General features: G+C 38.7%; 2 protein-coding genes across 2 annotated transcripts; both read right to left on the reverse strand.

The window, feature by feature from the left end:
• Positions 1-914: 914 nt before the first annotated feature.
• On the reverse strand, positions 915-2132 carry LOC109014969. Its single transcript, XM_018997461.2, has one exon. The coding sequence runs from the start codon at positions 2130-2132 to the stop codon at positions 915-917; it is 1218 nt and encodes a 405-aa protein (XP_018853006.2).
• Positions 2133-10088: 7956 nt separating this feature from the next.
• LOC108984970 (CBBY-like protein) lies at positions 10089-14400 on the reverse strand. Its single transcript, XM_018957088.2, has 8 exons — positions 13970-14400; positions 13644-13714; positions 13132-13290; positions 12369-12435; positions 11895-11990; positions 11203-11249; positions 10859-10939; positions 10089-10526 (listed from the first exon to the last, which is right to left on the reverse strand). Exons 1-8 carry the CDS (start codon positions 14390-14392, stop codon positions 10403-10405), a joined length of 1068 nt encoding a protein of 355 aa, XP_018812633.2. The 5' UTR covers positions 14393-14400; the 3' UTR covers positions 10089-10402.
• Positions 14401-15244: the final 844 nt, after the last annotated feature.

Raw genomic sequence — 15244 nt, forward strand, 5'->3', positions numbered from 1 at the left:
TCCGGGTTATATATTCTAATATTAGCCCTAAGGTTTCTGATTGCTTTGGGACGGGCTAATCCTCTGCAATTCCAAACTAATGTCTTCACTTAGCTTGTGGAGGCATTTTTAAGCTTGCCTCAGAAGCTGTTTTGGATTTTCCTTGGAATGACGGTCTGCTGTAAGGATTAATTTTTGATTTCCCTTTTATCTTTTTTTCTTTTCCAATATTACCGGAATGCATATCTAAGAGTGCTTTAGCCAATGAAGTATCTTCTGGATTGGAGTAGGCTGTTTGATCTTTTTTTTCTATTTTGATGAGTCTTTGAGATTTTCTCTGTGGAGCTTCAGAAAGTTCGACCAACTGGTGCCTTTTGAGGGATGGAGTAATCAACTGAAAATCCATTGGAGAGACAGATTGGTTTTCAATATTCACGGGTTCTTGGCTTATCTCTATGGGTAGATCAGATTTGCCTGAGTCGAAATCAGTATTCGGAAGACTTGGTGTTGGCGTAACTTGGTTTTCATTCCTGCGGAAATATTTGACTGAAGATACGGGCTGAGCTTGCTGATACGGGTTGGGGCCTTCGTTTGCTGATACGGTCTGCTCTTGCTGGTACGAGCTGGATCCTGCACTTGCTGATACGGGCTGAAAGAAGTTGACTTGAGAGGCTCCAGTTTGCTGCCGAAAGGACTCAAGATGATTAGCTTTATATGGGCCAGACTTAGATGGAAACATGAAAAGAGGCCGCGTCTCAATGCCCTTAAAGTCAACAAAGCTGCCGTGATGAATACCCAGTCCAAGTCCAATTTCGGATTCCAGCCCAATATCTGATCTCATTTCTTCGGATTTTTGCTGATGTTGAAAAGTCTTCATAGCTTTATGAATAGTCTTCCATTGTGTCTTCCAAGGGGGAGTTTGTTCTGACTCCGAATTAAATGAAGAAAAGACAGTGAGGATCAGAAGGTGGATAAGAATTTCCTTGCTCAGTCGGCGCTTCTGTACTTGAGGAAAGAAGAGATATTTGACTGAGACTTGTATTAAAGCTGCAGGGAGCAGTGGTTGGCCGAACAGTAATCACATTTACACTGGTAGGTGAGAGAATTAATTGTGATTGATCACTGTAGTTCAACAGTGCTTGAGAAACTGTTGGGGTCGTTCCCTTCGCAAGTTCACTTGGCCTTTGGTGAGTTGAAGGAGAATGGAGGAAATGCATCTCATCCGGTATTTTTTCTGCATTTTTCTCAATTTGAACACTGGTAAAATTACTCTGTCCACCCAAAGTTATTTCATAATTTTTTCTTGGGGAAATAACTTGCTTTCCTTTACTGTAATCATCTGCATTTGAAGCCGGAGGATGAAATGGTTCGAATTGATCTGTTACTTCCTGTTGCCCACTATCTGATTGTTGGTTTGACTGAATATTTTCTGGGAAGTTGTTGAATTCAGCTCGAAGCCATGGGCCGTATGAAAGTCTTGTTGGAGGTGAACTTAGATAACCACAAAAGATTTGAGAGTGTCCAAGTCTCCCACACGCATAACAAATGTCTGATAATTTTTCATACTTAAAAGCTACCCATACTTCATGGTTCCCAATTCTCGGCATCATGAAACCTTGCTTGAGAGGCTTAGTTATATCAATCTCCACTTTAATACGAATATATTTTCTGAAGGCTAATCCATAGAGAGGGTCTACTTCCACTTTGATCAAAGAACCGAGAGCTTTCCCAATTTCAATTGCATTTTCAAGAGTTATATGATCTAGAGGTAATCCATGTATTTGCACATTGAAAATAGCATAGTTTAAACTGATTTCTTGAAGAGTAGCTCCAAGTGGCCATGGTTTCAGAATAAGCAAATGTCCTTTAAAGTTCCAAGGGACCTGATTTAACACTCTAAGTTTATCTTGAATGGATCTAAAAGTGAAGATAAACTTGTTGATTTCCAGATCCTCAATGAGAAAATTTTTTATGAAGTTCCATGAGGCCTTTATACTAGAGTGTATTGCAAATTTATTCAGAGGCCGATCAGCTACTAACCTTCCTATCAGGATTTTGTCTGAATTTGCTTTTGCAGTTTCTGGAGCTGGTTGAAGATTCATATCATTCCATGAGAGAGCTTCCGTTTGTGAGATTAGAGATTCCATGTCCATCATAACACTTGTTTAGGATGAAGAGGTCGATGAGTGTAAGGGAGTGATGATATGAGTAGTAAGCAACAATAAGTGCAGAAATATTATCCACCTCCTAGATAGAGAAGCTCTGACTTCTCTCTAGCCAGTTTTCTACAGATGATCAGTTGAATGCTACAAGTTAATACTAAAACGAAGTTATGTATACAAAGTTAACATACACACGAGTACACTGTACATAGTAAATAAATTCATTTGCAATTATCTTTCTTGGCGTAACAAATGCATCCTAGTATAAAAGCATCACGACTTACGTGAAAAAGTGTTAATATTTTAATTTATTTATAAATATAAAGAGTAAAAAAAAAAAGTTATAAATTACACACCAAACTTTAACGAAACAAAAACATTCTTGAATTTTAATAAATAAATAATCCTTAAAATCAATATCCGGAATAAGTTAGGGTTTTGAATAAAATACCAAGAGAATGCAAAGTTAGCGCAAAGTTAATAGGTGATGTTGGGTATAAATATGCTTTGTATGCGAGAAAAGAGTTGTAGGTGAAGAGACTCACGTAATGAAGGGCTATTAAAGGATTAGATACATCAAACCCATTGTATGGCATTTTTCACTAGATTTCTTGAGTTTTCATTAGGGCATGCCGCAGGCATACTTGGAATCAACAGGTCACTTGTTGTACACTATAAGATTGCATTTGGATGTTGAGTTAAACTCACTTGAATTGAGTTCTTTATGAATAGTAGTGAATTATGCAGTTGTAAAGGATTTGCTAGAATAGAATACGTAAGATGATGAAGATGGAAGCTACAGAAATTCCATTGATGAAACTTGGATTTTCGAGGAACCCAAAACCTCCCAAAACAGACTTACAATTCGTTCAGATTTTACATACTCTTTCCGAATCCTCTTTCCCACCTTATTGGCGTGAGTCTAACAGAATACTCATGAAAAGACATAAAAGACCTTAGCTGATAAAACATAGCGTTTAACAGAATAACTAGTAAAAGACATAAAGACCTTAGCTGATAAAACACAGCGTTTAAGAGCATTAATAAAACTACATCGTTTAGTATTATTCTAGATGATAGTTGAAGCTTGCTGAAACGACACCGCCTGCTTCTCCTCCTGCGCACCGTTTAATCAAAACACAAAATGCCCCATTTGCTTTCAGCTTCTTCATTTACCCTAGCCTCCCGATTGCCCTCTTCCCAAATCAAGATCGCACCTTTCTCCTTCTTCTCCCATGGCACTCTTCATCGGTACCCTAACAATCCCCCACACTTACAAGACCTTGCCCACAAGGTGTGGGTACAAGGATCTGAGATTCCACAATTTTTCCCAAGTACTGTCCTCCTCGACCGCACCTGTCCATTTCACCAAGACCTCGGTCACGGCCCGACCGGCTTGTGGTTTCATGCGGCGCTCCAATATCTTCTCCGGTTCAGGTAAAATTTCTCCCTTTTCATTTGTTGGTGGAAGAGATGGCAAGATTTGAACTTGTTCACCTATTTTCTTCTTTAAGCAGGAGACGTGAAACACCGGGTGTATCTTGCTCGTTGGGGGTAGATCCAGTCGGTATGCCACGGATCCGATCCTCTGGGTCACTTGGAAGGGTCCATAGAACCTTGGTGATAATTTCAAGTTGTGACGCACGGCCACCGTCTTCTGTCGGTAAGGTTGAAGACGTAGGTAAACCCAATCACCTACTTGGAACTCCCTCTCGGTTCTTTTCTTGTCTGCAAATGTCTTCATTCTATCTTGAGCTGATTTGAGATTTTGCTTTAAAAGCTCCATCATTTTTGATCTGTTGCTTAAGTTTCTGTCCACTGCCTCATTGTTTGATACTCCGGGTATGTAAGATATGAGTTTAGGGGGTGGGTAACCATATAAAGCTTCAAAAGGTGACAGCTTTGTTGAACTGTGGTAGCTCGAATTGTAACACCATTCAGCTAAAGACAGCCACTGCGCCCAACTCTTTGGTTTCTGACCCACATAACACCTTAGGTAACCCTCTAGGTTCTTGTTTAAAGCTTCTGTTTGGCCATCACTTTGTGGGTGATAGGCAGAGCTGAAGTTTAGTGTAGTCCCCTGCAATTCAAACAAAGTCTTCCAAAATGCACTTAGGAAAATTGAGTCACGGTCAGAAACAATTATTTTAGGAAGTCCATGCAGTTTGAAAACCGTATCCATAAAAACCTGTGCCACCTCTTGGGCTGTATAGGGATGTGATAGGGGCATAAAATGACCATACTTAGTGAGTCTATCAACAACCACCAGAACCACTGAGACCCCTTTTGAAATAGGCAGACCCTCTATAAAGTCCATAGATATGTGTATCCAAGCTTGCTCTGGAATGGGTAGTGGCTGGAGCAGCCCTGCAGGCAGAATAGTCTCATGTTTAACTGTCTGGCACACTTCACACTCCTTCACCCATTTTTTAATGTCATTTTTCATACCGATCCAGTAGAAATCCCTCTTAGCCCGCTGATAAGTCTTAAGGTACCCCGTGTGGCCTGCCATTGGGTCCGTGTGAATGTAACACAGCACCTTCTTGATGAAAGGTGAACCCGGTACCAACATCAATCTTCCCTTTTTTAACAAAAGTCCCTGTATGATGGAGATTCCTTTAGGGATTTCCTGCTGTGCCTCTGCCTTTGTAAATATCTCTTTGAACTCTTGGGATAATTGGTAACTCATTTTCAGTTCCTCTACCCAATCTGGTTTTGGAAGTGTAATCTGAGTAAATATTGCTTCTACAGCATCATTTTCCCCTTCCTTTCGAGAAAGAGCATCAGCCACCCTATTCTCTTGCCCCTTTTTGTACTCAATTTTAAATTCATACCCCATCAACTTAGTCAGCCATTTCTGTTGTGCTTCGGTGCCCACTCTTTGCTCCAGTAGAAATTTCAGCGCTTGCTGATCTGTTTTGACTATAAACGACTGCCCCAATAAGTAGGACCTCCATTTTTGGACAGCCGTTACCAAGGCTAACAGTTCCCTCTCATAAGTGGATAAGAGGAGAGCTCTACCTTTCAACACCTTGCTTAGGAAAGCAATAGGTTGCCCCGACTGCATTAGGACAGCCCCTATTCCAGTCCCACTAGCATCACACTCAATGATAAAAGGCTGAGTAAAATCAGGAAGTTTTAACACCGGCGGTTGAGTCACCACCTCTTTCAGCCTATTAAAGGCCTGTTCTGCATCTGAATTCCACCCAAAATTATTTTTCTTAAGCAAACTGGTCAATGGTGCTGCAAGTGACCCATATCCCTTAATGAACTTCCTATAATATCCCGTTAGACCCAAGAATCCCCTCAAGGCTTTTGTATTCTTAGGCGATGGCCAATCCAACATAGATTTAATCTTGTTTGGATCTGCCCTAACCCCTTCAAAGGATATAATGTGGCCCAAGTAATCCACCTCCTCTACTCCAAATTTACACTTAGACATCTTCGCGTAAAGTTGATGGGTCTTTAGCACTTCCAGCACCTGTTTTAAGTGCTGTAAGTGCTCATTCCAGCTCCTACTATATACCAAAATATCATCGAAAAACACCAGCACGAACCTTCTTAAAAACTGCTTGAATACTTGGTTCATAAGCCCTTGAAAAGTGGATGGGGCATTGGTAAGCCCAAAGGGCATGACCAAGAACTCGTAGTGCCCTTCGTGAGTTCTAAAAGCAGTTTTCTCAATGTCCTCGGGCACCACCCGAATTTGATGATAACCCGACCTGAGATCCAATTTTGAAAATACCCTCGCCCCACACAACTCATCCAATAGCTCATCTATCACCGTAATGGGAAATTTATCTTTGATTGTATGCTGATTTAGTGCGCGGTAGTCGACACACATGCGCCAACTCCCATCAGCTTTACGTACAAGCAGTACAGGAGAGGAAAAAGGGCTGGAGCTGGGTCTAATAATCCCTGTTTTCAGCAATTCTGCCACTATATTCTCTATTTCAGTTTTCTGGTAATATGGGTATCTATAGGGTCTATTTGAGATAGGTGGAGTGCCTTCTTGCAAAACAATTTTATGGTCATGATCCCTCACCGGAGGAAGACCTTTAGGCTCCTCAAATACCCCTTGAAACTGTTGCAACAGCTCACTCACTTCAGAATTCTGCACAACTACACCTTCCACCTTCGATTCTATTTGGATTTGTAGCAAAAACCCTCTCCCTTTAGTCATCGAGGCCAACATTGCCTTACTACCTTCCTCTAGAGAGATTGGTGTGGGTTCCAATCCTCTAAGCTCCACCTTATGACCACCACTATCGAATTGCATAGATAATTTTGAAAAATCCCATACAATAGGACCAAGGGTCACCAACCAATTTACCCCCAACACAATGTCACAACCACCCAATTCTAAAATGTACAAAGATGGACAGAATTGAGTACCTTGCATTTTTAAGGGTACTGTCTCACAATAGCCTTCACTTTGAATAATGGCTCCATTGGCCACTCTTACATCTAACTTGCTGGATTGGTTGATAGTCAGTTTGGCTCTCCTTGCAACTGTCGGATCTAAGAAGCTGTGAGAGCTTCCCGAGTCCACAAGAATTACTACTGGTTCTCCACTCACCGTTCCTTTCACCCTCATCATGCTCGGGTTAGGAGTTCCCGTGATAGCATTAAGGGAAATTTCAGGATTTCCTTCTAACTTAGTAGCCAGCATACTGTCCACTTCCAATTTTTCTTGTTCAACACCCCTTTCAGGCTGCTCTTCCTCTAGGGTCTCACACCCTTGCAACAGATAAATCTTGGTTTTCTTACACACATGGTTAGGATGCCATTTCTCATCACAATGGTAGCATAGGCCCTTCTTCCGCTTTTCATCCCATTCCGTGGAGAAGACCCTCCGTGTAGGCTGGAAGGGTTTAGTCCACTTACTACTGCCTTCAGTGGTTTGATCCCCATAAGATGTTTTACTAGCTGTAGGAGATAAATTTCTGTCCCCTCCTGGTTTTGCTCCTTTCCGAGCATTAATTAGATACTCTTCTTGAATTTTTGCCAAACTAAACGCCCCAATCAAACTGGTGGGATTAAACATTTTCAAGAGCAAGCGTACGTCATCTTTCAACCCGCTGATGAAACAGCTCAATTTGTGAGCATCTGATAAACCGTTGATCCTGTTGGATAATGCTTCAAACTGAGTCTGGTATGCTGCAACCGTAGTGGTCTGTTTGAGTCGTGTCAAAGCCTCCATTGGGTCATCGTACGTGGTTGGGCCAAATCGGAGTTGAAGAATGCGAGTGAAAGTCTCCCAACTGTTGAACTGACCACTGTCCCAAGCGCCTTTGTACCATATAAGAGCCTCCCCTTGCATGTGATATGCTGCCATTAATAGTTTTTGAGATGGGTGGGTTTGATGAAATTCAAAATAATGGTCTGCCTTGAATACCCAACCTGCTGGGTCACTCCCATCAAAATGAGGAAAATCTAATTTGATTCCCCTCGTGAGTGCTCTCCTATTATCATTGTTCTCATGCTCTCTTTCTTGTCTGTTTTCAGGAAAATGCTGCTGCTGGTGTTCCCACACAGTACGAAGCATCTCAGACATCTGATCCAACCTATCAGATAATTGCTTGAGAGCTCTCTCCTGGTCTTCTGCCTTGCGTTGCTTGGACTCCTTGGTGTCTTGCTTTGATCTAGTGTTTTCGGCCATGACTTGGCTGATTGGTTGAATATTTGGTTTCTGGTAGAATGTAGATAGAATAGAGCGGAAACTATGGATTTGTGTGTTGCTGGGTTGTAGATATGAGAAATAAATGTGAAGGATCGCTGTCTCTGTAATACCACTTGTAAAGGATTTGCTAGAATAGAATACGTAAGATGATGAAGATGGAAGCTACAGAAATTCCATTGATGAAACTTGGATTTTCGAGGAACCCAAAACCTCCCAAAACAGACTTACAATTCGTTCAGATTTTACATACTCTTTCCGAATCCTCTTTCCCACCTTATTGGCGTGAGTCTAACAGAATACTCATGAAAAGACATAAAAGACCTTAGCTGATAAAACATAGCGTTTAACAGAATAACTAGTAAAAGACATAAAGACCTTAGCTGATAAAACACAGCGTTTAAGAGCATTAATAAAACTACATCGTTTAGTATTATTCTAGATGATAGTTGAAGCTTGCTGAAACGACACCGCCTGCTTCTCCTCCTGCGCACCGTTTAATCAAAACACAAAATGCCCCATTTGCTTTCAGCTTCTTCATTTACCCTAGCCTCCCGATTGCCCTCTTCCCAAATCAAGATCGCACCTTTCTCCTTCTTCTCCCATGGCACTCTTCATCGGTACCCTAACAGCAGTAAAGTGAGTTATGTAGAATCCATCTAAATTGAGTTTAAAGTGTGTTTAGATATTAATATGAGTTTAATACTTTTTATAGGAAGTTAAAAAATATTATGAGTCTCATGTATAAAAATGTTTTAACTTGAAAAAAGTTGTGGATCCCACGTGTAAGAAGGTTTTGAGTTGAAATGAATTTAGTAATTTGAAAGTTGAGTGTTTAGATGTTAGACTCAGCTTAAAATTAGACTGAACTTAATTGAGTTTGGAAACCAAACGCAGCCTAAGTCTTATTAAAGATTTGGAAATTGAAAAACAAAGGATTAATAGAAAGGTAAAAAAAAAAAAAAAATTCCATCTTTATTATTTGTATTTTTTTTTTCTTAATTCAGGTTTTATTGAATTGTTACTTTTATTTTTTATTTTCAGAAATATGCATGCGACGTATCACCTCTTGGATCTATGGTATGATGGGAACTCTTTATAAAGTTGTTAATCTAGTGAAATAGTTGTGGTGTGGAAAGCTTGATCGTACAGAGTGAATGCTACCAACCATAAGTGCATGCGATGTGAATATACTATAAATGGGCATTACAAAGCAAAACTGAGAGTCAGAGACTCGCACGATTTGCTTTAAAATCCCATAAAACAAAAACCACTGACATTTCCAATAGATAGGTGTAATGGTAATGCAGAGAAAGGGCAACATGACCTTCAACGAGAGGCTCGTACAAATACCTATACGGGTGTAAACTCAAATCGAAAAATCGTAAAATCGGACCGGACCGGACCGAACCAGATCGATTTTTAAAACGTAAAAACCGGCCGGTTTCGGTCCGGTTCTGAGATTTTTTGGACCGGATCGAACCGGACCGGACCGGTTGATTAAACAAAATAAAAAATAATATTTTTATATATAAGTTTTATACAAAATATTTTATATATATTAAATATTAATATATATAAGTTTTATATATAATGTATAATTATAAATTTTTATGTGAAATTTTATATATAACATATATATTTATATATGAAATAATTTCTTATTATAATTTATAAATTATTACATAAAATGTTAATACTAAATCACTAAAAGTTTATAACTAATACTAATATATAACTTATAACTATACCAATAGTCTAATATTAATATTATTATATAGTCTAATATATTAATAAAAGTATAAAACAGTTTTTTTTAAATCAATTTTTTTTTTATAAACAAATTTTTAATGACAAATTGTAAAATTTACATTTTAAAAAAACCGAAAAACCGGACCGGACCGGACCGGAAACCGGTAAAACCGGAAGTACCGGTTTAGGAGGGTAACCGGTGCGTAATCGGTTTTGAAAAATACAAAACCGGTACATACCGGTTCGGTCCTAGATTTTAACCAAAATCGGACCGGACCGGACCGGTTACACCCTTACAAATACCAGAAAGAAATAGCAGATATACAATGTGTCATGGGTATCCAATGGAAATTGCATTGCTTATTGACAAAAGCAGCCATCCAGCAGAATACAAGATCAGACCTTAAACTCTTGATTTCGTGGGAATTTTTCACTTTGGATCTCTTGATTGTATCTGTAAGCCAGAGAACCACTACTATCTGAAGACCACAGACTATACAGAAGAAAGGACAAAATGGAGCCAACTACATCATCTGACCATTTAATATATGTTCTTAAACCAGATTACTTGTACACTTGAATGCAAGCCAGCTGTCCATGGGCATTCTGCCATCATAAATCTGTACATCTTATGAGACTAGCTTAAAAGCAATCTAAATTCAGCATACAAATAGTATTTCATAGATTATAGCTCTAAAAGTCTTATTGGTAATGCAAGGCCTTTTTGTGCAAACTTTTAAAAGATATTGACAACAATAGATATGGCCTACTTAGAGCCAATAAGCATTGAAGAATAATATGAACAGGGTTAAACTACTCCTTACATGACCTAGCTAACGTATTGCTTCTCAAGAAGGCTTCCACAGAATGACAAGTCAAACCGCTCCTCTGGAGGATCTCCAATGCAGTCAAAGACTGCATCTGCATTTAAAAAGTCTTCATCGGCTGTGTAACTGCAACAAGAGATTTGGGCATGAAATGATGTTCAATGATTCGACTAAATACACGAATATTCAGAGGTTGAACAATTAGTGACTATAGTTGGTAGAAGGAAGGAAGTTAATGCAGACAACAAAATTTAACAGATATTTGGAAGTAATGTAGACGGAAATGTTGTACTATGGATGGTTTAAGTTGATATACCTAATCTTTTATCCATACAAACAAAACTAGTATAAGAGAATTTTTAACGGAACTCCAAATTATGCAAGAAGCATATCAATAAGATTGAGGCATGCTTGCAAAAAGTAAGGGAATGGTAAGCAAAGAAGAAGTAATAAGTTACCCGCTCTTGGTAACGATACACTTCATTCCAGCGGCTTTGGCTGCTGCAAGGCCAATGGCACTGTCCTCTACCACAACACAGCTGTGTAGATATAACCAATATATGAGTTCTCCACAAATACAAATATTTCAATCATAAAAGCATATGAAAATCATGTTCTGACAGCAATTAACATCTGGACAGAAAGTTGGTACAAGATCACTAGCAGCATGCGTCTAGTAATTAAAAGATTGTTTCATTTATTGTTCTGACTCCCACCATCTAGGAAATATGTACCGCAAAAAACACTTGTTAATATCATCATTGTAGCATCAGATATCATTTAGGCCTTTATGATTTGGTACCTTGAAGGATCAACACCCAGAGTGCTGGCTGCTAATACATAGATGGCCTGAAAGGAGTAAGAATACAGTTTAGTAGCAAACAAAGAGGTTATTTTTTGACAAACATGGAAACTCATTAAAACTCAAAAGATTAGGTAGTTAGGGAGTTGCTCTAATAGCACGAGAAAAACCAAATGATGTTAAACATAGATGGTGGCCAGACCAATGCTTTGAATACCATACCGGTGACCGTTTCGGTCTAGGCATTGAAATGAGATATTTTGGTACCGGTATCGTTTCGGATACCGTTTCAGGATACCGTTTCAGAATAATTTATATACGAATAAATTATATATTTAAATATATATAAATTATATTTCAAAATAATAGTCTATATATGAATAAATTATATATAAATATATATAAATTATAAATAGTCTGGTCTGAATGAGGGGGGTCAAAAAATGAGTTTGCAGTTTGAAGAAATGAAAAAAAAAAAAAAAAAAAGTAAAGGCCGAAATATCAGCCGGTACAGGCCGAAACGGCCGAAATTTTGACCGGTACGAGACTATACCATTCTCTGTACCGGCTATGCCATAGAAACGGTATATTTCAGCCGTACCGGCTGGTACGGTAATGTACGGTACAAAATTCAAAACTTTGGGCCAGACACCATCTTACTATGTTGATACTGAGAGGGATGAAAGGTTTACTGGATCAGGCTTTTTGCGGGGAACCACATCTCCTGCAAATATCTTGATTTTTTCTGCCCGCTGAGGTCCCAACAAACATGATACTATTGCAGAGACCTAAACAAAACACATACTTCAGCTGTCAACATAAGATCTGGTTTGAGAATCAGTATGATACAGGTCACAAATAGATTAACTTGAATACAATAACAAGATAATGACCAATCAATCCTAGCATTAAAGTGTAATAATACATTCATTCTGAAGCATAAATGCCGATACAAAAGAATGTGAATGAGACCCCCTAAATGCACTTATAGTCTCTGCAACACTTATCCAACATAAAATTAAGAAATTAAGATCCATCATAGCATCCTAGTTTGAACTGTTTCAAGCAGCGCACACTGCACACTGGATTTTTGTTATGGGGTTTTTTTTTGGAGTCATGGAAAACTAATCAACCAATCAATTACAATTGAACCTGATTGTGCATACCGCCTTCTCATTTGAAGTGCTGCACACGGCAACTTTGACTCCTTTTTGTAAAGCTTGATCAATCAGCCTGTACAATTTGATAAGAGATATAAGTCAAAGTCAACTATCAAGAAATCTAAAATTTATCTCATACAAGGTTACTGATCCACTTTTACAAAATCATTTTATTTATTATGACCATAGACATATTCATAAATGTAATTTCAAAATGTGGAATGCTAGAATGTTCTTCTACAATTGATTTTACAAATCTGCTGAATCCCCAACTATATGGCAACTCTAGGGAACTGGGAAGGAGAGACAAGTTTAAGAATAAAATATGGAGTCAACTCCTTAGTAGTATCTGTTGCATGCCTCAGATAAATGAGAATAAAGAAATCAAAGATGCAATGTGCCACTACATGTCGTAAGGTCACTGATGATGCAGCTACTGGATCATTAAGGATCAAGATAACGAATTTAAAGGGATATAGATGTCCACTTAATCAACCACAACTACTTACAAGGAGAACAACAAATTGAAGTTTGGCATTCTTATAACTGACTTCACAATCAGTAAGTACTGAAAGACGCATAATATTACACTGGTCTCCCCTTGGTCCTTGCTAACTCAGAACCAGTTAGCCGGGACTCAACTCTGTTCAGGATTCCTACTTGTAAGTATCAGATTTATGTTTCCAGTAGAGGCGGAAGATCTATGCATAATCAAAGACAATTATTAAATACAATAGGTGCAAGATAAGCGGATCAGAAGGTAACCAACTTTCCAACACCCGGCCGAAGAGGGAGCAATTTTTTCTCAATAAGGGCCATGAACAGCTCTGTCTTTCTCTTGTGAAGTGAAGCTATGAACTCCTTTCTTTCTTCTTCACCCTTTGGAGATTTTTCCGGCCAGCCTGTCTTGTTAAAGTAGGCTGTCATCCTACAAAGACCAGAATCAATTAGCTGCTAGTTCCCTTCACAGTTCCGCAACGTAGTATATTTTGGCCTACATGCAAAGTTTTTTTTGATAAGTAGTACATGCAAACTACTGAGCAAAGAATGTAAGTAGACATGAAACAAAATCAAGCACACAATCATCTTTAGTTTGTGTGGCATACTTTTGTGACCTACGGAAAATGTTATTTGCACACCTCTTTTACACCTTTGTTCTGGATCATTGAATTTGAATAAACTAAAAATATAAGACAAATGGATTGAGATAAAAATAAAAGGCGCGCACATAAGAAGTAAAATTAGCACTATCCATAAAATTTTATCTTAAGGAGACATTACCTTTCTTTTCCTCCCCCAATCTTCAGCAACTCCCCGTACAAGTCTACATCCCAGATAACACCCAATTCTCTCTGGACAATGAGTTAAGCCACATAATGTGAGCAGCTAAACCATGGATTCATATGAAGGCATCTTCGGATGTCTAACATCAAAACCAAAGCCATATAAAGCTAATTTCTTTACCAAAACAACAAAACCCTTTGGAATAATTCGGTAAATTTCTGAGCCCCCATTTTATTACCACATCATTCAATCACCAAACATTATGTATAAAACAACAAGATAAATAAAACAAAATAAAAATAAAAAAGCAAGAGGATGCATACTTCTTTGAAAGTGTCATTGAAAGAGATACGATGCCCGTCCTTCTCTGTATCGACGAGCACGCCATCGCAGTCAAAAAGAAGAGCCGATGGAAGAGCTGAAGGAGCCGAGCAAGTAACGCCCCTAGAACCTTTTCTCAAGCTCATGGGCCTGCTTCTCAATGTTTGACAGAAACTCGTTCTGGTTGCCAAAAATGAAGACGATAACGTTCTTTCATGGGACTTGGGGCCAGCAATGAAGGTCTTCGTGTTAGAGAACAAAGCTGTTGGCGAAGAAAATGTAGCCAAGGAAAGAGAGAAAGCCGTCGACGCCATTACAGGAACTTGAGGTGAGTAACGACTAACGAGGGTGTCTTTATAACGGCTTCGTGTCCCAGACTTATCCACCGTGGAGCCACAAATGCAGTCTGGGTGCGTACTGTACATAGGGCGCACTGAGGAAGCATCGGACGGCAGAGAGAAAACATTGGATAAGTTTGAGTTGGGCTGAGAAACTGATCCAAGTTGTAACAAGCCCAAGCCCAACCCATTTAGGATCAAAATGTGTGTTTTGTGTACAAGACCCTTTTTTTTATTATTTTTTTTTATAAATCCGTAATTATGGCTTATTATAATGCGATACATTACAATTATTAAAAAGAAAGAATTATTCTCATCAGTTACTATTCACTACTCTACACCCCGCATCCTATGAAAAGCACTCCCACACCTTATGAAAAACACATCTACACCCTATGAAAAAGCAATACGTGTGTGGTGTAGGAGTGAATAGTGACTAATGTATAGCATTCCTCTTATTAAAAAAATATCAAAACAAAGACAGATACCTTTTTATTTTTTCTGAGAGACGTTTGGATTCGCAGGACATCTCAGCTCATCTCAACTCATCTCAACTCATCTCATTACTATTTATTACTATTCAGCAACTTTAACTCACAAATCTCACTACTATTCACAACTCATCTCATTACTATTCACAATCCATCTCAACTCATCTTCGAATCCAAACGTCTTTGTTAATTGATGTGGCTGACTTCTTTTCTCATCAGTAATGTATTTGGTATGTCACTAAACACGCTTGCAAATATATATATATATATATATATATTTTTAGTGCACAAATATAAACGTGCGATGGTTGGTAGTTACTCAACATGTTCATTACATGACTACCAACTATTCACATGTAACTTTCATGAAGCTTCAAGTGTCATCGAGTGATAGACAAAATGACCCTAGTGTGTTTTGTGCATATATGCAAGGAGGTTTTCACGTCTG

The sequence above is a fragment of the Juglans regia genome, chromosome 2 (assembly GCF_001411555.2).
Source record: "Juglans regia cultivar Chandler chromosome 2, Walnut 2.0, whole genome shotgun sequence".
Lineage (NCBI taxonomy): Eukaryota > Viridiplantae > Streptophyta > Magnoliopsida > Fagales > Juglandaceae > Juglans > Juglans regia.

Bases quoted from the DNA above. Each gene is read 5' to 3' on its own strand.
- LOC109014969 (XM_018997461.2), bottom strand. From the start codon at position 2,132: ATGGACATGGAATCTCTAATCTCACAAACGGAAGCTCTCTCATGGAAT.
- LOC108984970 (XM_018957088.2), bottom strand. From the start codon at position 14,392: ATGTACAGTACGCACCCAGACTGCATTTGTGGCTCCACGGTGGATAAG. The intron at 13,715-13,969 runs GTATGCATCCTC...CTCATTGTCCAG, and splicing joins TCAATGACACTTTCAAAGAA to AGAGAATTGGGTGTTATCTG. The intron at 12,436-13,131 runs GTTGGTTACCTT...CAAATTGTACAG, and splicing joins CTTCGGCCGGGTGTTGGAAA to GCTGATTGATCAAGCTTTAC.